Raw genomic sequence first — 26,385 nt, 5'->3', positions numbered from 1 at the left:
CCATCAATCAGTAAATCTAAGCTGCACACTGTGCTGGAGCAAGATCCGATAATCTGAGTAAGATCTAAGTTCCCTATCAGTGGTGTTGACTGTGTTTGGAGCTGCTTTAAAAAAGCAAACACTGCACCTGGGGGCAGCTGGCCACAAAATGGGTTACACTTTTTTTTTTTTTTTTTTTTTTTTTTTTTAGGAACAGGGAGAATTTGGCAGCATTCCTAAACAGGCTGCACCTGAATTGACTACAAACATAGGTGTGCAGAGCCCCCCAGAAACTAAATACACACTTTGAATAAGGCATCTAGTGGTGAGGGTCTCTTCCATGAGCATACCTTAAAGTGGTCTGAAAGTAAGCATTTCTACTTTGCTCTAAAAGATTCCTCACAGCTTGAAAGCTACTAGCCCAGAATTTTTTTTTAGCAGAACATTACTGGAGATAACCGTATCTTTGTTTGCATTCAAATGTTGATACATGTGTGTAAACACAGTGTAACAAGTGAAAAGCAGCTCCCAGTGAAGCTCTCTGTGCTTCAAGTACACAAACAGCTCAGAACAGCGAATTAGAAGAGGTTAATATATAATAAAAAGCAGTTTGAATAAAACACAATGGCAGGTTTCAGGGCAAGATGAACTACACTTATAATTTGTAAACAGACAACATTACTTATGCACAAAAGCAAATATAACTGTATGAGTAATAAAAGTAGGAAAACATTTTTATTGAATGTTATGTTAGAGTTTCAGACCACTTTAACGCGTTGGAAGAGCCTAGTACGAAACATCCTGCATGCAAACTTTTTTTTTTGCAGCTCCCAAGTTCACACTATGTTTTTAGGTAAACAGTGGTTAGGATCTCTTTCATGCAGTGGCAGTGTCTAGTACAGACTGCGTGCAAACGGTTTTAGAAAGCCAACATCCTCCATTTTGTTGCATCAGTTTTGAATGCAAGTTAGGTAACCTATATTTAGGCTCTGCACATCCATGCAGTTGGTCATTCAGATGCCTTGTGAAGCTCTGCCACCTCTTCCTGCTGTACAGACACTGAGTCAGCTGTACTGCCAAAAACGCATTTTGTTGTAACACAGGGAGGCTGAGGGCCGATGGAGCAGCACAGACGTGACGTCACACGACAGTGGGGAGAGCGAAGAGGACAATGGTATTGGCTGTTGCTTGACTAAGTTGATCCACCTGACGGATTGCTGGGTCGGTCGGGGGGCTGCTGTACAAACGCCAGATTATCCCTGCAAGGAGCATTATTGGCCGCCTCAGCCGTGTTTAATGTAGTGTGTGCATGGAGCTTTAGTGTCACCTGTCAAGCTTGATCCTGTGGGCAACTGAGTGGGAAAGAGCGCCTCTCTCCGCTATAATGTTAATATGCAGAGGGGAGGAGGGACAATGGCATAGCTTCTGGTGGGTGAGGCAAGGAGGAGGGTACAGAAACTATACGACTTTAGGGGACACTTGTACACACACTATATTCTCAGCCGAGATGGCCCCTAACAAGTTCCACCTAGTGTGTGTATGCAGCTAAAGTCTAGAGTTACAATTTTTAATCTCATAAAAAAAAAGAAAAAAGTACAAGAAAAAAAATGTGTTTACGCCCAAATAGCCACACAAATATTATATACAATCTCACATGAAGGTCAAACAACAATTTCCTGGAGAAAAAAAAAAAAAAAGAGAAAGAAAACTTGGTGCCGAGACATGCGGAAATTGTAAAACAATAATTACCACGTAATCACTTCACATGAATAAAATGTGGTAACTCACTTTCAATGAAAATCAGTTGCACCACTGCTACAGAAGGAAGACCTGGCGTCATTTAGACAGATCTGACAGCTGTCATCCCACAGACAATGATGACGGTTTGTTTTTCCTTATAGCTTATTACAGCTGTTCTAACAGCTGTACAGGATAGGGGAAATGTTGGGGATGTGTCAGTGTGTAAGCATTGTTCCTGATCTGAACTGAATATCTTGCCTTTTTTTGAGGATAAATGTCAGGTACTGACTGACAATCAGCTGCTCTTATAAATCTTGTATCTCTCCTCTTAAAAAGGAACGGTTGTGAAAATCTTAAAATTTAAAACACATACAAATAAGAAGTACATTTCTCCCAGAGTAAAATGAGCCATACATTACTTTTCTCCTATGTTGGTGTCACTTATAGTAGGTAGTAGCAATCTGACATTTGGGCTAGTCCATCTATTCATGGGGGATTCTCAGCATGGCCTTTTATATTTATAGAGACATTCCCTGAAAATGATTATTGCAAAGATGCTAGCCAGGCTCCCTGCGCACTATTTTGGCAGTTGGACGGAACAGCTGCCATTCACTAAGTGCTTTTAAAAATGAAGAAAACCCTGAGAACCCCCCTATGAGTAGATGGGCTAGTCCAAAATCTGTCAGTAATGTCAGATTTCTACTACCCACTGTAAGTGACAGCAACATTGGAGAAAAGTAATTTATGGCTCATTTTACTCTGGGAGAAACATACTTATTTGTATTAGTTTTAAATTTTAAGATTTTCATGACTGTTCCTCTTTAAAGTGATCCTTAAGTCTAGGGAAAAAAATGAGATTTACTCACCTGGGGCTTCCCTCAGCCCCCTGCAGCCGATCGGTGCCCTCGCAGCCCCGCTCCGATGCTCCAGGACACGCCGGCGAACACTTCTGGGTTCGCCGTCACCGGCCGACAGGCATGGGAACGCGAGTGATTCTTTGCGTTCCCAGCCATAATAGCGCCCCCCATGCTGCTATTGCGGCCACTTAACCACCACTTCACATCCAGACCTTGTTTCCCACTTATGGACCAGAGCAGTTTTGACAGTTTGGCTATGTCCTTATTTAATCAGAAATAACTTTATCCCTACTTATGACACAGAAATGAAATATATAGTGTTTTTTTCAAGACAAACTAGGCTTTCATTGTATGCCATTTTTTCCCCTTAAACTATTTTGTTTTCTATGAACTTTAATGGGAAAACAAGGGAAAAAAATAGAACACACACATTATTTCTCAGTTTTACCAATCACAGTTTAAAAATAAAAAGTGCTACTGTAGATAAAAAAAAGTTTGGCTATTCTTATAGCTCATCACAAAACTTAGATTATTCGATTCTGAAATAATGCTAGAGTGTATTTTTCACTATAAACTGAGAAAATAAAAGTATTTTAATGGTAAATTGAATCTCATTAGCTCGGGAAAATATATTCCCGTTCACCAATTAGTGCTGCATCAGATAGTGCCAGAAATGTGCACAGGAGCAAGCCCAATCCTGCACAGCACTGCTTCTGCTACAAGACGTATTTCTACTGACTTGTGGCTTAGATGAAGTCACAGAGGACTTAGATATACTGTTGTGGTGGATAAAGTGGTTAAATAAGAGGACAATAACTGCATGCAAATCAGAACTAGTATCCTTTAGGAACACGGATAAAGGTACCCATAAACTTGTCGATTTGCCCTGACAGATTCGATCATTATGATCGAATCTGCCAGAGATCGATGCCGCAACATGGCTGCCTGATCATTATTTTTTTCAAAACTATCGATTACTCCAGACAGAAGAATCTTGCTCAAAAGAATGCAGTTGGGTGTCGGCAGTAGATATATGTACGCTGATGGATCCCTCCAGGTCTTCCCCAATCTATAGTGTGTTCTCCCATGCAGAGTGGTGGTAGTGGTGCGTGCACTCACTTGCCTGCTGGCATGCACCTCGCTTTGTCCTAAGTTAAAGAGAATACTGCGATCCAACAAGTAAATGCACTATCCCGAACAGTCAATCCATAGTCTAAAACACTCCGTGCAGCTCTTATGGTAGAAATGGGTAGCAGATCTGGGGAAAAAGAGAGTGCTCTATGGTGTAGTAGTTCAATGGAGTTGTATTTGTAAAAATACAAGTTCTACTTATAGGAAGCAGAAGATAAAAATCGCATATCACAGTCACAGTAGCCCGTCACATTAACTTCTCCCATGGCTCCGGCTGTGGCCAGCAGCGCAGTGTCCGGTGGTGTGGACTCGAGGATGGATGTCGGTTGAGCGGGTCCTACTCGTAGCGTGCTTCCAACGTCATGACACGTTTTGGCGCTCTGCGCCTTCATCAGATGAAACCTCACTTTGACCTCTCATCCCCACTGGGGCGCATGTCATTATGTATGTTATGTGGCTATGTACATGCTGCAAGGTCACGGGAAAACAGGCGCCCCAGCAGGGATGGTGACAGGACATAGAAGGATGGGTGAATGTGCACTGTGCTGCCAACCCTCTACACAGGCTTGGAGGAGTACACTATAGATGGGGAGAGACCTGGAGGCCTGGCAGTCAGTCCTGTAGTGCAGCAGCGGCTCTGTAGATTTTTTTTAAATAGAATTCAACATGAAAACTATTAAAAATCCATTTGCTGTGTGTGGCAGTAATAGATCCCTCTCTGTGATCAGGAACCAATCTGTGCCAATATCTGATCAGAGTGAGAATTATAAAAAATTTTGAGGGCAAAGCAGCTTAGTATTTAGGAGGTAAAAACTTTTTTATTCATAGCAACGTCATTAAAGTGGATCCGAGGGGAAGATTTGCACCTTTAATAAATGTGACCTATACATGTTCTGGGGCAATCTCCCCTTCAAAATGTGTTAGGTTTGTTTTTTTTCATTTTTTCCAGGTTAAAAACTTTAATCCCCGCCCCCTTTACCCCAGCATCGTGGCGTTCTTCCGAATTCCATGCTGGTGTGGTTATGGGAACTCAGTCTAAGAAGGTGGAGGCTTGCGATGATTGAGGAGGAGTGGGCGTTCCCAGTCAGGTGCAGCTGAACTCGCGCGATGCTTGCGTGAGTTCAGTACTTGTCTCCTGACATCAAGTGGAGTGCTGAATTTGAATCCATCAGTGGTGCAGAGAAGCGGATCTACCTATGTACAATTTTAGGAGCACACTTGTATATACAGTATGGAAAATGTAGTGGTGTTGGGATCTACCAAGAAGGCCTTCGCGATCTACCGGTAGATCACGATCTATCTAATTGGCACCCCTGGTGTAAACCATCTAAACTTCAGATAAGATACAAGGACAAGTTACATATTCTAGTTAATTTTTCACCTCGGATCCGCTTTAAGCAATTTTAATTGTGGGATTGAGCGCTGATAGTTTGCTATAGTAACCTAAGGTTACCGATTTTTGTGCAGTATGACAAAGGGTGTAACATTTTGATTATAAACCAATAGTAGTGTACCAGTTTCTTTCACAGCAGAACAAAGACTGCAGTAGCAATACATTTTCAGCACAACCTCGGTCTTAGCAAAATGGTTTCCAGGAAACATCCACACATGCCTCTCAGAAGCCAATCACTACTTGAAATATTTACTATAAATCAAAATCAGTTATGGCTTATGTGACACCACGGAGTTTCCCTGAGAACCTATTTTTTCTGTTTGTCTGTAATTCTTCTGGCCAAAATATGTGCTACATAGACTTTCATCCAATTTCAGATGTTTTAAAGCGGACCCAAACCAAACATTTTTTTAATTCAAAATATTTAGTTTTACCACTCTGACACATACAAAATAAACACTCCAAGCCTATGAGCATTTCAGTGTATGCTTTTCACCCTTCTCTTTTCATAACTAGGGTTATGCAGGTGGCAGCCATTACATCTGAGCTTAGGAGGTTTTAGATCATGGGTATGTTTTTCATCAGCTACCCTCCCTCACAGGGGCGTAGTCTATGTGAGATCTCACACAAGCTGAGATCACCTCCCCTGTGACATCAGTAGCAGCCTGTGTTTTTTTTTTTTATCTCCTCCACCAGTGTATTATGTGGAAAATGCTCCCACATTATGTATTTTGGAGGAAATGCTGCTGCATTATGTGTATTTTAGGGTATACGTTGCCACATTATACATATTTTGGGGGATACTCTGCCATATTATGTGTATTTTGGGGTAAACTTTGCCACAATGAGCGTCTTGCTGTCTGAGGGGGTCTGCCTGCTGTCACTGGGCCGGCCATTCGCTGTCTGTTGTGGAGAACATTTCACCACAACACCAGGTAACCATTTGGTTTTGGATTTTAAAAAATGTGCTTTAATGTTGTGCTGCTCAGCTACGGTATATGTTTTTCTTCCATATATGCGTAATACAGTACTCATGTAGGTTAGTACACGGAATGGTGCATTATATCAAAATATTCTTTTTGAAAAATATTCTGGTATAACGCATTGTGTACTGACCAACATGACACCTTTATTATTCCACGTATACATGGAAGACATTGTGTAATTACCTTTAGGGTAATTTTGCCTAACTGCATTTTGGGAGAAACCGTGGGCCCACTGTGCATTACGAGATAGGGACTGTAGCTTCATTATCCTCAGAACACTGTGCCATCTCCGTACCCTGTACCCCATTGTGCCTCCAGTGTCCCCCTATGTGTCACCTCTGCCCCCTGCATTTGCTTATATGAATTTAAAAGCCATTTTGTCTTTGAATTTTGTTTAATGGATTTTCTCAAAAACTTCAAGTCCAATTGGAAAAAAAACAAAACATTTTTGACTTGTTCCCAAAGAATCACAGAATCCATGCCATTCATATCGGTAGGTCGTTCGTTAATAGCATATGTGGTCAGTAGAAGAGCCAGGCACCTCTGTCAGAGGTCAGCTCTTCTACTGACCACATATGCTATTGCTTCGTTGTTATTGCCTGATGAAGCGGAATCAAACCTGCGAAACGCATTGCATATTTGGAGTTCATAAATAAAATATATTGACTGTCTTTACTACAGTCGTTGTGTGTCTACTTGGAGGAGGTAAGTCCACCACTACCTCCTCTATTTACCAAGAATTTGGTTTTTAAGCTCATTTAGCTTCCTTTCATCCTTTTGGTCGCCTCTGTTCTAAAGGTGAAAACAGAGGTAAACAGGTAAAAAAGCTTTTTGAATCATGCCCATTGTGTCATCTATGGCAATATGAACATATACCTGGCCAAAGCTCTCAATAGCTAAGGAGTGCAAGGTTGTTGTTTTTTACTGACAAGACAAAAAAACTGGTTCTCTCATGGTAGGCCCCATAAAGTGTCTGTTTATAGGGGTTTGCTCCCCCACTTTACAACAATTCATCTTTTCACTTTCTGCATGTTAAATATATAAGTAGGATAATACCAATTTGCTAGAAAAAGGAATAAAAACTGTTCTTCATAGTGGCTCTAGGGAGTTCACAAATTCCAGGGTTATTATGCCCATATACACACTGATTAACCTGTACACAATGATGTATTTACTGAGCTGGAAATATAATAGATTTCCATTTGCCCATTGGTGCCTGTATATGACTACACACAAACCGGCACTGTTCTAGTTAGGAGACCCAGCAGGAAACCTCATAAGGAAATTCAGCTAACGTGATTGGGTGGACAGCACCCTCTCAAACTTTTAGGTTTCAGATATTATAGTAAACTACTCCCAAAATATTTGACCTGTCACTAAGCCTCATGCTGTAGAAAGTGCTGCATTTTAAAGCATTCTAAGAAAAATTCCAAAGATGCATACGTACAGAGTAACGGTCATCCATATGAATCAGGATTCAATCTCTTGGGTGCCAGTTCTGGGCATAAAATGAGTACCTTGGCTACAGCTGAGTAATATGTACACTTACTGGGGGGGGGGGGGGGCTAGGAAGGAAAGTAGACAATGACACTTCTAGTGGTGACCATGCCAGTGGGACCACACTGACAATGAAACTTGCTGGGAGGAGGTGGTCAATGGCAAGGCCAACAGGAAAACCGCTTTGTCAACAGAGCTGGCAGTGGGGGAAAATATACCGTGTGATTTTATAATCATAGCAAAAAAAAATTTACAACTCTCTTGGTTTCAAAGTGGGGACTCCGTTTATACTAAATGGGAGTTGTCTCAGCCTCAATCTGTTACAGACAATGGATAAGTCACAAGTATGCAAAAGCTCTGCACAGACAATCATACACTAATAACGAAGATGTAAAAAAAAAAAAAAAAAAAAAAAAAAAAAAAGATAAGATGTTAAAAAAAAAAAGATATACAAAAAGAGAAGGAAAAGCATTCTTGTTTGCCAACTCCTCCCTAGAGCGAGGTTGTATTTTTTACTTCCTAAGGAGAATTTCTAGTATGACATCACCAGAGAGCCATCACACAAGCAAGAATATGAGAGGGTAGGATTAAATTGCAAGGTAAATAATTGCAAGAATAATACCAAAAAAGTTACAGAATCAACCAGCATGTCAGTTCCCTATCTAAATAAGCAAAGGTGTGACTAAAAGATTACTTCTGTCAGAGGCCAACCAGCACAATTGTATTCTTGACAAAAGAATTTCTTATCAGCTTCAACAGAACCTTTTTGATTCCGTTAATGCAGGAGCACGTAATGTGCAATTAATGGTTCCCCTTATGAAAAACACACAGTCTATGTATGCACTTTCTACTACAGTAGCTTGCAAAAGTATTCGGCCCCCTTGAAGTTTTCCACATTTTGTCACATTACTGCCACAAACATGAATCAGTTTTATTGGAATTCCACGTGAAAGACCAATACAAAGTGGTGTACACGTGAGAAGTGGAACGAAAATCATACATGATGCCAAACATTTTTTACAAATCAATAACTGCAAAGCACCCCACTTTGCAGTTATTGATTTGTTAAAAAAGGTTTGGAATCCTGTACGATTTTCGTTCCACTTCTCACGTGTACACCAATTTGTATTGATCTTTCACATGGAATTCCAATAAAATTGCTTCATGTTTGTGGCAGTAATGTGACAAAATGTGGAAAACTTCAAGGGGGCCCGAATACTTTTGCAAGCCACTGTAAATAACTTATTTCAGTACAACTCATTCAGAAAAAAAAATGCTCCACCAAAACTATTAGTGCCAAAACACTAAACATCAGTACAAATAACATTTCATACTGCTCAATACCAACAGTCATTCTTCTGGCAGATACCTATATTTCAGCATCATAAATGTATTACAATGTAACCTAATGTTCTTCTTGTGTGTAACAAAATCTAAAAAGTTTGTTTTTGAAATTTCCACAAGCATTTTAGTAATGCCTGAAGATACTACTAATCAAAACTGATCCCCTACCATTAGTGACAAATAACAGTCATAGAAAAACTGGTGTTACCAAATGCTTACAGGTGAAATGGCTATGTTGTTCCTTTCTCAAGCAGACTAGGAATACTTTTACTTGCTCCTAACACCAACAAAACATTTGAATCACACCATTTCTCTTGCTTTACTACTTTTGTCATATTTAATCACGTGCCCATGTGGGTTGCAATATGTAGAGTGCACAAATCAGCCCATTAAGGCTAGACGTGGACAACATAGACATAATATAGCCAAAGGTTTTCCTATACACAGTCTGTCGATGCAATTTTTTTAACCACCATAATAAGAACCAGTCATTATTAACTTTCATTCCCATTGAACATATTCCATTACATTCCGCCTACGGGCGAGCCTCCAGGCTGCGGGCTAGAGAAATGTTTAGTAATATTAATTTGTGCACCTTGCAGCTGAAGGACTCAATAACTGCCTAATTAGTTTAGGGTCAATCTCCTCCCTTCCCAACCTATCACAGTCTATCCTCACAATTCCAACTCCCATCCTTAAACCATTAGTCTCACTTCCTCCTTTCCTTCAAAAAACAGGTTCCGTATGAACCCCCTCTGGTTCCCCCAATCACATGTTCCTTATGAAATCCTCCTATATCACTATTTAACTTTAAGATATCTCATCATACGAACTTTGTACCCATCATTGTATGGAGTATTAGTCACTTCCACATCCATGTTCTCTCAAGTAGGGATTATTTAACTTGTATAATACTTTGGCTGTATTATACCTTATTTTTGGACATTATTGCCTAATACACTAGGAAGGGCAAGTTTTCCATTTCCCCAGTATTAAGATGGCCACTACAGTTACAAAATAGCCATTTTGTGTTTTTATGGGTTTTTTTTTCACTTTATTTAAGTTTATTTTTATATTTATTTTGATTTTCAAATTTATTTCTATTTTTGTTTTCATGTTTTATAATTTTGTTATATTTTTATTTGTACCCCTTACCATTATTTTTATTAATCCTTTTGGAATCCTTACTGGCAGCAATCCCTTTGTGAGTATTAATTTCGGCTTATTTACATTTTTTATATACTCTGTGACATACTGCACCATTTTGGCTCTCATTTTCTCTGCGTTTTCTCCTTCGGGTGAATTGCTCACCCTTTCACACAGTTTTAGCAATCAAATACTAGATCAACCCACCCCAAGGTACCCAAACAATGGAGGACAGATTTGCATAGAAAGTGGACCCTACATTGGCATCTGCTATGTAAATAATAGTTCTAAAGATGGATTTGCGCCATCAGGAAGTCTTGTGAGAGGCCAGCAAAACGCACATACAGGACGAGGAGATTATCCTCCATTACTTAAGCACCCAGATCGGGTTTGTATACGCACACAAAGCCTCCGAAGATGCTCACTGGAGCACAACGGACGTTAGGCATGCTGCTGCTCCTACATTGCCCCACAGCCTTACCGTAGGATTGGATATGGTCTAATGAATACTATTGCATATTGTTTGTATGGGACTAAAAAGTCAAATGAAATAATGTTTTTTATGGCACATTGATGCAGTGCTGATCCGCCTGTTCTTTCTACAAGTTACGCAATTGTTTACACTTTTAAGTCAAGAGCACGCAGTGCCTTACCATACATACCCAATTTAAGCATTGCATATTTATCTGCAGTGAAAGCCACACTGGTAGCCATAGAGCCTTAACTATTTCTCTTTCTCAATATACCAGACCACTCATTGTTTTGAGCATTTTAAAAGCTAGTAACAAAAAAGGTATGCAGCGTAAAATCTGCCTTCTAATACAAATCAGGCTTGCTGCAAGACTGTGTTCTACAAGCTGGACAAGGAGGTCAGGTGGAGGTCATAATCCAAATACTGAAGTTTATTACTAGTTGAAGAGCAGACATACAGTGCACTTGGAAAGTATTCACGGCACATCACTTTCACATTTAGTTATGTTACAGATTTGTTCCAAAATGGATTAAATTCATTTTCCCTGAGAATTATACACACAACACCCCATAATGACAACATGAAGTTTGAGTTTTTGGCAAATTTATAAAAAAAAAAAAAAAAAAAAACTCTTTTCACATGTACATAAGTATTCACAACCTTTGCTCTATACTTTGTGGATGCACCTTTTGCAGCAATTACAGCCTCAAGTCTTTATTGATATGATGCCACAAGATTGGCAAACCTATCCTTGGCCAATTTCGCTCATTCATCTTTGCAGCACCTCTCAAGCTCTATCAGGCCGGATGGTAAGCTTTAGTGAACAGCCATTTTAAGATCTCTCCGGAGAGGTTCAAATCAGATTCAAGTCTGGGCTCTGGCTGGGCCACTCAAGGAAATTCACAGAGTTGTCATGAAGCCACTCCTTTGATATGTTGGCTGTGTACTTCGGGTCGTTGTCCTGCTGAAAGATAAACGGTCGCCCCAGTTTGAGTTCAAGAGCGCTCTGGATCAGGTTTTCATCCAGTATCTCTGTACATTGCAGCAGCCATCTTTCCCTTTATCCTGACTAGATTCCCAGTGCCTGCCACTGAAAATCATCCATACATTATGCTGCCACCACCATGCTTCACTGTAGAAATGGTATTGGCCTAGTGATGAGCAGTGCCTGGTTTCCTCCAAACTTGCCGCTTAACATTCACACCATAGAGTTCAATCAGTCTCATCAGACCAGAGAATTTTGTTTACCATAGTCTGCGAGTCCATCAGGTGCATTTTGGAAAACTCCAGACGGGCTGCCATGTGCCTTTTACTAAGGAGCGGCTTTTGTCTGGCCTCTCTCCACAGAGGACCTCTGAAAGAGGAACCATTGGGTTCTTAGTCATCTCCCTGACTAAGACCCTTCTCCTGCAAATGCTCAGATTAGATGTCTGGCCAGCTCTAGGAAGAGTCCTGGTGGTTTTGAACGTCTTCCATTTAAGGCTCATACACACATCAGACCATAGACTTTGGAAAATGAAAGATCACAGACCAATTTTACCCCCTTCCATGTAGTATGAGAGCCATACCTACACAGTTTATTCTATGGAGCTGAACTCCCCACCAGACAGAAATCTTTGCAAGATGCTGCACAAAAAGATGCTGTAGACATTCAAAAGATCAGTATCTGCAAAAGATCTGTTCCTGCATAAGATCCGTTCCTGCAAAATGCATTCATAGTCTATGATATCTGCAGATCATCATACAAACCTTGTTTAACAGACATTCATCTGCAGATCAGATCCACCAGGATGGATTTTCAGATCTGCAGATTGTCTGATCTGCAGATGAATGTCAGTTAAACAAGGTGTGTATGAGGATCTGCAGATCTCATAGACTATGAATGCAATTTGCAGGAACGGATCTTTGGCAGGAACAGATCTTTTGCAGATACTGATCTTTTGTGTCTGTACAGCATCTATGTGTGCAGCATCTTGTAAAGATTTTTTTCTGATGGGGAGTTCAGCTCCAGAGAAAAGACTGTGAAGTTATGGCTCTCATACTATATGAAGGGTGGTAAGATTGGTCTGTGATCTTTCATTTTCCAAAGACTATAGTCTGATGTGTGTATGAGCCTTTACAGATGGAGGCCACTGTGTTCATTGGGACCTTCACAGCAGCAGAATTTTTTCTTTAAGCTTTTCCAGATTTGTGCCTCGAGACAATTCTGTATCAGAGGTCTACAGACAATTACTTTGACTTCATGTTTGGTTAGTGCTCTGACATGAACTGTCAAATGTGGGACCTTATAGAGACAGGTGTGTGCCTTTCCAAATCATTCCCAATCAACTGAATTGGAACAGGTGCACTTCAGTTATGCGGCAGACACATCTTAAAGAAAACCTGAACTGAAAATTAAAAGTCAAAATAAGCATACACAAGTCATACTTACCTTCCATGTAGTCTACTCCTCAGGGTCTTTCTCCTGTCCCGCGTCCTGTTTGTTCATGTGATCAATGGAATTTTCCGTCCTCCATTTTGAAAATGGCCATTACCCATAACAGCTTTCTGGTCAGCACACAGTTAAACTGTAACATCGCCCACTTGCGCCATAGGGAAACATGGGCATTACTTGGTACATCAGTTTTCCTCTCAGCTATAACTGACAGCAACTGATATTTTACTGACAGCAACTGATGTATTTCAGATCTGACAAAATATTGTCAGAACTGGAAGGCATTATTGTCAGAAGAAAATGGTGAGCTTCTGAGAGGAACTGATGGCAAGGTAACTATGTAATGTTAATTTGAAGTTACCTCATGTGTTTATTTTAAATATTTTTACTCAGTACAGGTTCTCTTTAAGGATGATCAGGGATAATAAGATGCACCTGAGCTCAATTTTGAGCTTCATGGCAAACGTTATGAATGATTTTGTACATGTGCTTTCTCAATGTTTTTCCTTTTTAACCACCCTGGCGGTCTATTAACCAGTTCCCTACCCTGGGGTTTTCCCCCTAAAAAACCCAGGCAATGTTCTACATTTCACAGGTCTCCCATTCATTAGCCCATAACTTTAGCAATACTTATTACAAATAAATGATCTATACCTTTTTTTTTGCCAGCAATTAGGCTTTCTCTAGGTGGTACTTTTTGCTAAGTATTATTTTACTTTAAATGCATTTTAAAGGGAATAAGGAGAAAAAAAATAAGTCATTATTTCTCAGTTTTCAGGCATTACCGTTTAAAAATAAAAAGTATTACTGTAGATCAAGCCCACAAATTTTATTAGTCCATATGTCCTGTTTATTTCAACATTTAAATTATCTTCCTAGTACAATGTATGGCGACAATATAATATTTGTAAATAAAGGTGTATTTTTTCCATTTTTTTGCTTTGCACTTTACTAGCGATTACAAGCCGTATACGCCAAACTAACAGTAATATACCCTGACGGCATACATATCTAAACTGCTAAGTCCATTTATTAGCCCCCACCCCCGTAGTTAGGAAGATGTGCCCCTTTATTACCCTCCACCCCCATAGATGGCCAGGTGTGCACCTTTATTCCCCCCCACCCCCCATAGCCAGGTGTGCCCCTTTATCTTCCCCCCCATTATAGATTGCCAGATGTGCCCCTTATTAGCCCCTCCACCATAAAAATCCCAGATGTGACCCTTTATTAGCCAGATTCGCCCCTTTGTCCCCCTACCCCCATTGATAGCCAGGTTTGCCCCTTTGTTCTTCTCCAATAGGTAATCATATGTACCCTCTATTCCATTTCCCCCCCCCCATGGATAGCCAGGTGTCCACCTTTATCCCCCCAGTATAGCCAGATGTGCCCCTTATCAGCCCCTCCCCCAGTATAAAAGATATATATGTGCCCCCTTGACCCCCCATAGATCCAAAGGTGGGCCAATGTATTCTCCCCCCTCCCCATAGATAATCAATGTGTCCCTTTGTCATTGCCCCCTCCCCCCATATATAGCCTGGTGAGCCCCTTTGCCCCCATAGATAGCCGAGTGTGCCTCTTTGCCCCCCTCCCCATAGATGGCCAGGTGCATAATGATCCTCCCCCTTTCCCCTTTAGATCGAACTGAAAGTTGGCTGCATGAAAGCCCACTAGGGGGCGCTCCGGACGCGTCATTCTGATCGCCTCCGGCGATCAGAATTAACAAGGAAGACCGCAATGAGTGGCCTTCCTTGTTTTGCTTACCTCGTCGCCATGGCGACAAGCAGAGTGACGTCAGCCGACGCTGTCGTCCTGATGTCAGCCGCCTCCGATCCAGCCCTTAGCGCTGTCCGGAACTGTTTGTTCCAGCTACGCTGGGCTCGGGCGGCTGGGGGGACCCTCTTTCGCCGCTGCGGCGGCGATCAGGTAGCACACGCGGCTGGCAAAGTGCCAAAGTGAGGGGAGAAAATGAATTTAATTCATTTCGGAATTAGGCTGTAACACAAAATGAGAAAAAAAGTGATAGGCTGTGAATAATTTCCGTTTGCACTCTAGGTTGGGTTAATGAGACAAAGCAAGCAGAAGAGTGAAGGCTCAGGATGCCTGTTTGCATTACAAGATCATGTGCATAACTAACATGCATAGATGTGCCTTTTTTAAAGTGGAGTTTCAGCCATTTTTTATAAGAAAGGAAGAGCAAGGAGGATAGGTATCTGTTAGGGTTTTAATACTGTCTGCATTCCTTTTAGATACTTTTTTTTATTCACCTCCTATCACATTGGCATCCTGATTTGTTGTGCACTTACAGAGTATACATTACGAAGCCAATGGCACAGTCACTGGTCCCTATCATTCTTTAAAGGGACATGTAGAGGAAGCATTCTAGATGCAGGAATTTCAGCTACTAACAGTGCCATTACATCACTGTGAGGACGTGCCAAGCAAACAACTATTAAAAAAAACTTGACAGAATTTCTAATACTTTCCAACTATATGCAACATTAAAAATGGACTGCATTCCAGTGTAACACCTTGACTTAAATTACCCTTTAAATGTCCCTTTCTGTCATGAGAGATAAGGAAGGGGCTGTAATAGGACACATTTCAGTAGCCTATAATATTGCAATACATTCTTTATATTACTGTTAGAACATTATAAAGCATTTTTGTCTAAAGCTACGGCATTTAGGCTATTTCAGGAGTAAAATTGTTCAATACTTGCATGGCATCAGTGGCCTTAACATATTATACTTCAAAAGAGGCTCGGAAACCAAATTCACAGAAAATGTAAAAACCACCAAAGCTGATGTAAGCAGATTTTATGTATAATGCATTTAATTATGGAAGGCAGCTTTCTGAATGTCGGAACACAATTTCCACATTCACGAGAAGCTGGTTATCCTTGCACAACTTTGTTTCTGAATATAGAGTGCAAAGCAAGCCTATCAAAGTCTACATGTGGATATACAGTTTCACATTTCCTGCATCCTGTGCTGGACTTGCTGCATCAGCAGTTGGCGATCTTATTTATCTTCCCGGTTTTGTGTTCATCAGCAGAAAAAGCAGTTACATTTGAAGTGTGACTGTTGAAAACTTATTTTTAGAGATTATACTGTAATTTCATAGGACTGGTCAATAAAATGTACTGACCTAGCACTTTTTTCACCCTCATATTTCTTGAAATTGCTGGCTGCTTCATGTCCCTTTTGTTTACCAGTCTGACAAGCATTCCACAGAAAAGAACAGGTGGTCTATCTGTGAGCCAGAAAGTTAAGAGTAATATTAGAGAGTTCAGAGAGCTAGAGAGGGGTAAACAAATGAAGAGCAAGTATTAAGAAGCCAGACAGAAGATGTATGTGGTGGATTATAATCCTTGAATGCAGGAAAGCAAGAGAAAAAAAAAAGGAAAGGGAATCAAGTGTACAGATGTTCTGAAAAACGGGGGTCTGATTCACTGAAGTGTGTTTGTCTGTAAAGCACGCTACAGCAGTCTTGAAACTGCTAATTACTGAGCTTTCTCAGAGGAAGCCAAAGAAAATCATGGCCCTTTTACTTGAAAATATTAATTTGACGCTAAAACTCAACCACACATCAGTGGATAAAACCTAAAATTAGAAGCAAAGTCTATAGCAATGTGAGCCAGGTGATAATTAGCTGTAATGTGGCTCAGCCTACAAAGGGTGCGGTCAAAGATAATGTGCAGTCTTGTCCCTCTATAGCCATCGCTTGCTGTGAAATCTACATGGCCATAAGGGTTTTAAAATGGCGTTTTTGTCAAACTAGCACTAATGGGATCATAAAAAACAATCACCTAGTAAGTTTACTTATTATATGCAGCCACTTAAAAATAATATAAGTATTACTTTTTGTTCACACGTTAAGATTACGTTAACATTACAGATAACAACGTGAATAAATGCAACATCTAAAATACTCTCTTGTATTTGGCCACATTGCTATAGGCTTTGCTACTAGGAGTTTGAAATACAGTTCAGTGTATGTCTGTTTAGGAGCACTTTCATTATGGCTACTGTAATAAACCAAGAGTGATTTGAGAGTGTGGCAGCAGAGCAAAACAAAAAGGTGAAGAGGAGAAAAGGAGTTGGGGTAGCTTAGCATGCAGTTAGTGAAAACATTCAGTATACTGACAGAGGTTTGGAGGGGAGTGCTTCACAGGGGGTAAACTGGCCACTATACAATAAGTTCACTGTGAGGGACAGGGAAGACTTGGATCTATTGACGAAGGTGTATTATGTTGGAAGTCTAGAACACTGTGGATGCTCAGGCTGTACAATTTTGTTAGTTCCTTGCAAGAACTAACAACTGATCAAGTTAACAAAAAAAATTGATACTTTGTTTAAGGGATGAACATTCTCAATTTAGATTTAGGATTCATCACTACATAAAAAGTAATGAATAAGTCAATAAAACACGCAAGTAATAGACAAGGAGCCTCTTTTAAAGTTATAAAATGGAAGGCAAATAGAAATGTTTCCATCTCTTGCAAGCACAAACAACTGCGATGGACTTGTTCCTAAGTAAAACACATAGTGCAGCTCAAACCAATGTTATAACCAAACACAAAATTTATCTTCATTTTAACACATCAGATAATTGAAGACCAACAAATTAAATTATAGGTGGACTCTGATGGGTTGATCCACTGACTACCTTAGGTATTGAGGGAATCTGGCTTAAGACATGTTTGCAGCAGTCCAGACTCTGCGATCATCAAGTCTCATCGCAATGAGGATATATGTAAAAATGTATATGTACATGTGTGTATAGATCAGGGAATATAATTGTTATTTTCCTTTCTACAGTCAAAATTGATGGCCAGACCTATAAAACGGAATGCAGAGATCTTTGCACCATAACTGAAGTTAAAAGTAGGTGATGAATATTTAAAAACAACATTTATCAAACACTTGAATATCAGTTTTGGCTGGATATCCGTGTCAGAGTTTTTTGTCTGGTTGCCTGGCAGATCAGCATTTAAAAAGAGAATTTAGCTGCAAGCACAACAAATCTACAGTCAGGTGAATCACCATCTCCTAGACTTTCCAAATATAAGTCAGATTCTTAAAATGAACTAGAGTTGAGAGAAATGGCTACCATATTTATGTTCTTATAATACCAGTTGCCTGGCATCCTTCTGATCTATTTTGCTCCAGTAGTGTATGTATTATACACCTGAAACAAGCAAGCTGCTATGGTCAGAGATCTAATTTACATGCTTGTTCAGGATCTATGGCTAAAAGTATTACAGGCAGCAGTCAATGTACATTGTTTGAAAGCAAAAATAAATATGTCAGCCTCCATATGTCTATACCATTGGGTTCCTATTAACTCAACTTGAGAAAATCTGAACAAACCTCAGACATGTAAGTTTTGCCACCAACTCTACTAGTTTATACCATAATTGTGTACATGGTTGTCTGTATGTAAACTCATCACAATACTGAGGCAGTACATAGGAGTTCTATAAAGCTTGTAGACACTGACCTCACTAAAGTAGCAAGGAATATAAGAATATATAATTTTGAAAACTAGATGTAACATCAATAACCTGGAGTCTTCAACTAATTACGCAAAATGGAGCTGGATACGGCAATAGCTTAGAATAAAAGAAACAAGTATGCTCGTCTACGAAAGAAAATAAACTTGCCCAATAACTGAGACTAAAGAAGCAAATATTGACAGGTCAGTTATTTTTATTTTATTCAGCCTTAAAGGGGTGATTTTCTAAAGATGTTAGGTGATGAAGTAGGCAATGAAGTAAACCAGGTTTTACTTCAAGCAGCCAATCGCATATATGGATACTTAAACTAAATTTTCTGAAGGTTGGCTGCTGAAGGCCAACTTCTCATCCCCTCAGTACATCACCACCGTAATCCATACAAATGCGTTTCTCAATATGTAGGTGAGTGAGGGGTGTGCAGAAACATATACACATGAAAGGGACTCACACATGCAGAAGGAGAGGAAACATAAGCATCATGCCATCCTTCAGTTGGATAACATGCCTATTTATGTTTAAGCGGTTTTATATTTAGGCAAGGCAAACGTGCACATTATAAATCTTGCACAGATAGCATGCCACATCTCATATATAAAAAGTGAGCTATTCTGAGCTAGTTAAATGCAAGCATACAAAGCAAAATAGTGATTATTCGAAAATATCCACGACAAATTTGTTTTAAACCAAAAACAATAGTTACCGTAAATGTGGCATTTCCCTATTAAAACTGTTCAGCAATGAGCTTACTTCAAGATATACAAATATTACCTGGAGCAGCACAAAGCAGACAAAATACAGCACCTGGTCACAGGGCTGTGAGGTCAGTACAAAAATCACCAGACTCCGACGTTTATGGTACCAAAGACTCAGACTCCATGTCCCCAAAATTGCTCCGACTCCACAGCACTGCCTGGTCATTGCGAAGCGCCCATGCCATTGATTTTGATTGCCGTCAGAGGCAACACACATACATGGCTTTGCAACTCACTGGTGCAATATGCATAAGCCATTTTTACATAGACCCCAGGGGAGCTGTGTCCAGGAGATTTGCATATATTGTCACATCACCACCAGACGCTAGAGAAGTGGTACCTGCGTTACACTGCTGTAAGGTAAGTTCTTAAAATTATGTCAATCACTGATCAGTTTTAATCCTGAAATATCCCCTCTGAATGAAGAATAAAAAGACCTTAAAGAGTATGTTATGCTGTTCTTTGCAAACAAGCTTAATGTTCATAGGTCACAGAAATAAGAGATATAGAAGAAAGATTATAGTAATAGAGGTTGACAGGCAGAGAAATATAGAAGAACGTAAAGATAATATAAACACATGGCATTGAGCTATGACAGGACTGTCTTCCTCGGGGGACTGTGATGCAGAAACCTTAGGAAGAGACAGCTAATAGTCATTGCCTAAGCTTATTCCTTAATTAGCTTCTGGGTAAAATGGAATGTAGCAATACAGATGGTGATGCTTACAGACAAATGCATCTCATTGTTGCACAAAGAAAAAGGCATAAAAATATTAAAACAAAGTATGCAGCAGATGTATACAATTCTGAGAAAGGTAGAGAAGCCAGGGTAAAAATTATCACATTAGTGCAAGCAATCACAACCACTAAGTAATGGAAAATTATTAGAAAAAGCAGGATATATAGTTATTGCACCTAATCTAAATCAAATGAACTACCTTCCAACACTATGAATTTCTAGAGTAACAGCAACACCGATAGAATTCTATGAAAACACAGTTAAATCATCTTACATTATTATACGGATTTACTTTCCAGTGCACTAGTTAGTCAATATAAGCCTTCAGCACCAAGCCTTGTAATGCTGGTATTATAACATCTCGTGGGAATTGGGGGAGTGTTGAAACTACAGGATGATCATCTGATATACTTTATACCCATATTTACATCCTTTGTAATGGGCTATTCTATATTGCTGCACTACACTTTACATAAAGATAAATCCAGGCAACAGACACATTCAAAGAGTTGGAAAGTACTGCAGCTAAACTTAAGTCAACATCCAGGAACATAGTACATCCTGCACTTCACGTGTGAGGGTGAGTTATATAACCTCCACTTTGTATAGGAAACAAGAAACAAAAGGGGTTTACAGAACACCAGTTTACCCATAATAAAAAAGTGTTTTTTTTTTTCTTTAACCCATGGTGAAGACTGGTATATTCCAGCTTTGCCCAAGAATAAACATGAGGTAATTATTTAAAGGCCCATGCAAGACAAACTTTTATAAGCCTCTTGCATGCCTCCCCTCTCTTAGTAGTGGCAGAATATATGAATATTGTGTTAAATATGGCCAAATATCCTTATTATGAGACACTACAGCACTTAGTGTTTGGTTCAATGGACTGGTAGGCTCTGCCTTGCAGACTCAAGGGAGACCGCCAACAAAGCACACATTCCGCTCCATTCATTTCAATAGGGGACTGAGCTTGACAATGCCCTCTACCATGGTGCTGATTAAAAGATGGATTGACCAAAGGCACTGCTCACTCAAAATCCCAAAATGTATTGTTCTTTAAGCGGACTTAAAGAGAGGGACAGCCAAGAGCAGTAATTACTGTAACTTGGCTGATTTTTTTTTATATTTTAGTCATACCTTATGCTGGGCACACAGCACTTTCTTTCCTTATCAATCGAGCCGCTGATGGGCTCGATTGATAATATCAGACAGGTCCGATGACCTGCCAGATAGATTCCCCGCCGGCGGACAATAAAAGGGAATCGAGCGGCTGATAAGGAGCGCCAGCGGGGACGAGTGGGAATCTATCCGCGCGGACGAGCAGGGATGCGCCGGCATAGAGCCAGCGGCTCGATCTGGCGCAAAATTGCATCCAGAAACGTGCCGTGTATGCCCGGCATAAGTGTTGCCTCTTGTATACCAGAACTCAAGTAGGTGTGATCTGTCTGATCAGCTAATCATGAATTTGTATGCTCTAATTTGCTTTGATCACTTTAGCACATGATCCTGACCAGAAAAAATCAGAGCATTACAAATCGGAGCAGTGCTTTTCAGCGCTGCTAGATTTGGGCGCAGCCGGCGCCTCCATAGACTTCAATAGGAATCATTCCTATTGAAGCGCTCAGTGAGTAACGTCGGCTCCGTCAGAAGACGGAGCCGAAGTTGCTTAAAAACATAATAATTCGGCCTCCAGCAATCGCTGGAAGCCGAATTATTTCATTCCCCCACTATCCATGTCGGCCTGGAGGGGGAATAGTAATTAAATCGGCCCGGACTTGTGCAGAAGCAGGATCAGCTATATACCGCTGTATCCTGCGCCCAAGTCTACCGGCGCCGATTTTAAATGTACTCTTACAAATCTTCTCGTGTAACTGATCATGCGCATCCTTAAATTCTGGTACCAATTTACAGAATGTGGACAGGGAGGGAGACGACAAGCTTTTAAGATGTTTGCCAAGAAAGATGGAAAACCTCTGATAAAAAGAACACCCAGTATGGATAAATGTCTCAAAGCACAATTATCTGAAAGTCTATTAATTTGTGTGCGTTTCAGTTTGTAAGTATGATGCTAACTGCATTCTGCATGAACGTGAAATAACAATCCTACAGCAAATATTGCACAAATATGAACAGTGCAGTCTCCACTGTCTACACAGATGTGTAAAATAAGGGAAAGCTGTAAACATTACCTGGGTGACGATCTGGTGTAAAGAGCCTGGGCCTGTTCATTCCATGTTGCTGAGGCACTGAGGCAATGCCTAAATGATAAAATGTGTGATGTCAGCAATCTCCTTCCTCTCTAGCACTGGCTGCAAACAAACCTCTGAGTCTGAACGCCTGGAAGCCTCTAGAGGTGGGAAAAGCAACATAAACCAGAAAATTCTCTATAACCTGTCTGACAGGAATCTGATGGCAACTCTAGAATAGGATTCATATATGGTAATCACACCACATGTGGATCAGTGACACTAACAACAAATGTCACTGGTAAACTGCCGTATTCACAAAACACTGATGCAATCAAATATTTTCTACCCCCAAAAAATTATTTGAAAGCTCTAGTTCATCCGCTCAGATTTTAATATTAGTAAAGGTGAATCCGCGATAATCCCATTACTCACACTTTTTCATATTTGTTGTAGCTCCTCAAGAGACCTTCCCTTGTGAAAATTCAGTCACATGACCCAGAGATCCATGCACAAATTATAGAACCGGCAGCAGTAGAGTGGAGGTTTCTTCATCTGCACAGAGCCATCAACTGGTCCAGCCAACCTCCTCCATCTGCTCCCTCCTGTGAACTACATGGAGGAGGTGGGCAGGATCAGCTGATGTCTCCCATAAGTTATGAGTTATAGAGTGATGATGGAATTAGGGGGAGAAGTTCGGACAGTTCAGTGCACCAGCTGCTTCTGAGATTAGCACAGAAAGTCACCACTGCAAACCCAGTCACACAGGTAACAATTATATATTCCATACACTATGTATTCAAGAAACCCAAAACCAGGGTTTTAAAAAGTTGTCATGAAACCAGGATTTTGAATCTGCCATTTCTGCCCAGCCATGGCTACAATTTATGGCTCATCTCTTTACAAGTCTACTAGTCTACCAGTCTACAAGTGAATAGTAATGGGAAGGGGCAAAACGACTCCTTCAGGAATAACAAATAAGGTAAAAATAAGAAAACGCGAACAAACACTAAACAGAGCGCTGTCAACCCATAGTAATAAGTTCTACACTGAATGCATGCAACAAAAGTTTGTATGTTTAAATTATGCATTGCTGCGCTCTCCATACACATTTGCAGAAAAAATTAAACTCCACATAGGGTAATACCGTCCACACTGGGCCCTTGTACCAAACACACCCATGCTCGTGAGAACACGCTGTGCCACTCAATAACACCCTACTGCTTAAATGCTCACCAGATGTTATCCACCTCAATTGTTCAGGTGGGTTATGCGCTTACAACAACTTGAGAAGGCATGGAGGAAGCAGTTGGTACCTTATAATACAGTGTGTATTATAAGGTACCAACTGCTTCCTCCATGCCTTCACAAGGGACCGTCTGGCTGCTACAAAAATAAAGTGAGCAAGACATCTGTGGGCCTTAAACAAGGAAGTGGATGCAGAGGCTCTGAGATTGTCATAAGTGCATGACCCACCTGAACAATTGAGGTGGATAACATCTGTTGAGCATTTCAGCAGTAGGGTGCTATTGAGTGGCACAGCGGGTTTTCACGAGCACGGGTGTGTTTGGTACAAGGGCCCAGTGTGGACGTTATTACCCTATGTGGAGTTAAATTTTTTCTGCAGATGTGTATGGAGAGTGCAGCAGCGCATAATTTTTATGATTTGAAGATTGGAAGTCATATTGTATGGTGACACTATATATAGGACTGTGGTGCAGATTCATAGTATATAGTAAAAGTTTGTATGTGCCAAGCATGCGTTTACCACGGATTACCCCAACAGCATGCATCATACCCATTCTGTGCAACTATACAGGAAAGCATTTCTACGTAACCTATACTCTACTCTACATTACATGGACAAGAGTCTTACTCTGACAGGCAAACTCCATCTTCAATGCTAAGGAATTGAATGACTCATGTTAACTCACGTACAATACAGAAAAATGAAAACATACGAAAAAAGGTGTTTTTTTTGGGGGGGGGGGGGGGGGGGGGGAACTGCCAAGAATGCTTTGGGTGCCATGCAGAACAAAAATGCATACATTCATCCAAGCATGCAGCTAAGAATTTAAAATTTAGTAATGTAAAAATTTATTATAAACAAGATGCAAGAATTAAATCTAACAATCAGTATTCAGGCTGAGGTTGAAAGGCCCGTACAGATGCACAACCTGATTGACATCTGATTTTGGTCTGTAGGTCAACAATGAAGCAAGTCTATGCGTGACAAACAATTAGAGGAGCGACTGATAACAGGCAGTTTGCCCGATCCATCCAGCAGATCAACTCACGCAACTGTTGGGCCAATATCGTGCAGTTGGTCAAGTGTCTACAACGTCGTTTGAACAATGCATTCTTTTCAATGTGGCCATGCCCATGTCGTGCAGTCCATTGTTTCACTTCGCTGTTTGTAAATGAGTTAGCCATTCAGTTAGTTGGTGCACGGAAAATACAAGTAAATTGGTTGTTGTGGTGTCGATCATGTTGTGGTGTTGGTTATGCATTTTGTCAGAAGTGTGTATGCAGCTTAAAGAGACACTGAAGCGAAAAAAATGATGATATAATGATTTGTATGTGTAGCACAGCTAAGAAATAAAACATTAAGATCAGATACATCAGTGTAATTGTTTTCAGTACAGGAAGAGTTGAGAAACTCCAGTTATCTCTATGCAAACAAGCCATTAAGCTCTCCGACTAAGTTAGTCGTGCAGAGGGCTGTTATCTGACTTTTATTATCTCAACTGTTCCTGGACTATTTACTTTTCCTCTGCTAGAGGAGAGGTCATTACTTCACAGACTGCTCTGAAAGAAACTTTTTTTTTTTCTTGTCACAAACTGTCATTTTCCGCTAACTTGTGACAAAAAATATCTTCTATTAACTCACTATGCCTCTGAGTGAATAATTTGGGATGTCTTCTTTCCAAAATGGGGTCATTTGGGGGGTATTTATACTATCCTGGAATTCTAGCCCCTCATGAAACATGTCAGGTGGTCAGAAAAATCAGAGATGCTTCAAAATGGGAAAATTCACTTTTTGCACCATAGTTTGTAAACGCTATAACTTTTACCCAAACCAATAAATATAGGCTGAATGGGGTTTTTTTTAATCAAAAACATGTTTGTCCACATTTTTCGTGCTGCATGTATACAGAAATTTTACTTTATTTGAAAAATGTCAGCACAGAAAGTTAAAAAAATCATTTATTTGACAAAATTCATGTCTTTTTTGATGAATATAATAAAAAGTAAAAATTGCAGCAGCAATCAAATAGCACCAAAAGAAAGCTTTATTAGTGACAAGAAAAGGAGCCAAAATTCATTTAGGTGGTAGGTTGTATGAGCAAGCAATAAACCGTGAAAGCTGCAGTGGTCTGAATGGAAAAAAAGGGTCTGGTCCTTAAAGAGGCACTGAAGCGAAAAAAATTAGGATATTATGATTTGTATGTGTAGTACAGCTAAGAAATAAAACATTAAGATCAGATACATCAGTGTAATTGTTTTCAGTACAGGAAGAGTTGAGAAACTCCAGTTATCTCTATGCAAACAAGCCATTAAGCTCTCCGACTAAGTTAGTCGTGGAGAGGGCTGTTATCTGACTTTTATTATCTCAACTGTTCCTGGACTATTTACTTTTCCTCTGCTAGAGGAGAGGTCATTACTTCACAGACTGCTCTGAAAGACTCATTTTGAATGCTGAGTGTTGTGTAATGTGCACATATTATAGAATGATGCAATGTTAGAAAAACATTATATACCTGAAGATAAAAGTATGAGAATATTTTCTTTGCTGCTAGTCTTCTAGTAATTATTCATAGTACACAACCAATTCACTATATCATATATTTTTCTTTCCGCTTCAGTGTCTCTTTAAAGGAACAATATCAAAGTTTAAGTTAAGTTTATCAGATCTTGCACGGTGCTAGGACAGTGCAGAGGTGACAGGTTTATCTATTCAGTGTAGTCCGTAACAGGAGTGTCTCTCTTTCTCTGTGCACTAGCCTTACTGTACACTACAGCCTGTGAAATCTGCCTGCACGGAAGAACCCGCTCTGCTGTCGGCACATCATGGATTGTTTATGTCCAACAAGGCACAGATTGGTTATGTCCAGCAAGGCTAGTGTAGAGAGGAAGAGAGGCATTCCTGTTAAAGCTGACACTGAATAGATAAACCCGTCACCCCTGGTGCAAGATCTGACAAGGTGAGG

At 40.2% G+C, this 26,385-nt stretch overlaps 1 protein-coding gene across 28 annotated transcripts in view; it reads right to left on the bottom strand.

Annotated features, from left to right (window-relative positions):
- The window catches only part of ABI2 (abl interactor 2), a 189,195-nt gene that overhangs the window by 18,939 nt on the left and 143,871 nt on the right, over positions 1 to 26,385 (bottom strand). For 13 of the 28 annotated variants that reach the window (XM_068245040.1, XM_068245035.1, XM_068245036.1 and 10 more), the window contains 2 exons: positions 22,178 to 22,246; positions 16,127 to 16,231 (listed from right to left, as the gene is read on the bottom strand). The exons of 14 other annotated variants lie outside the window; for them this stretch is intronic. In XM_068245040.1, the coding sequence (XP_068101141.1) occupies positions 16,127 to 16,231; positions 22,178 to 22,246 (174 nt within the window). The remainder of the gene's footprint in view (positions 1 to 16,126; positions 16,232 to 22,177; positions 22,247 to 26,385) is intronic. One more of the 28 variants, XM_068245038.1, reaches the window with a different exon arrangement.

Source organism: Hyperolius riggenbachi, chromosome 7 (assembly GCF_040937935.1).
Source record: "Hyperolius riggenbachi isolate aHypRig1 chromosome 7, aHypRig1.pri, whole genome shotgun sequence".
NCBI lineage: Eukaryota > Metazoa > Chordata > Amphibia > Anura > Hyperoliidae > Hyperolius > Hyperolius riggenbachi.
The sequence above is the reverse complement of the archived record's forward strand: the minus strand, read 5'-3'. Positions and strand labels throughout refer to the sequence as shown.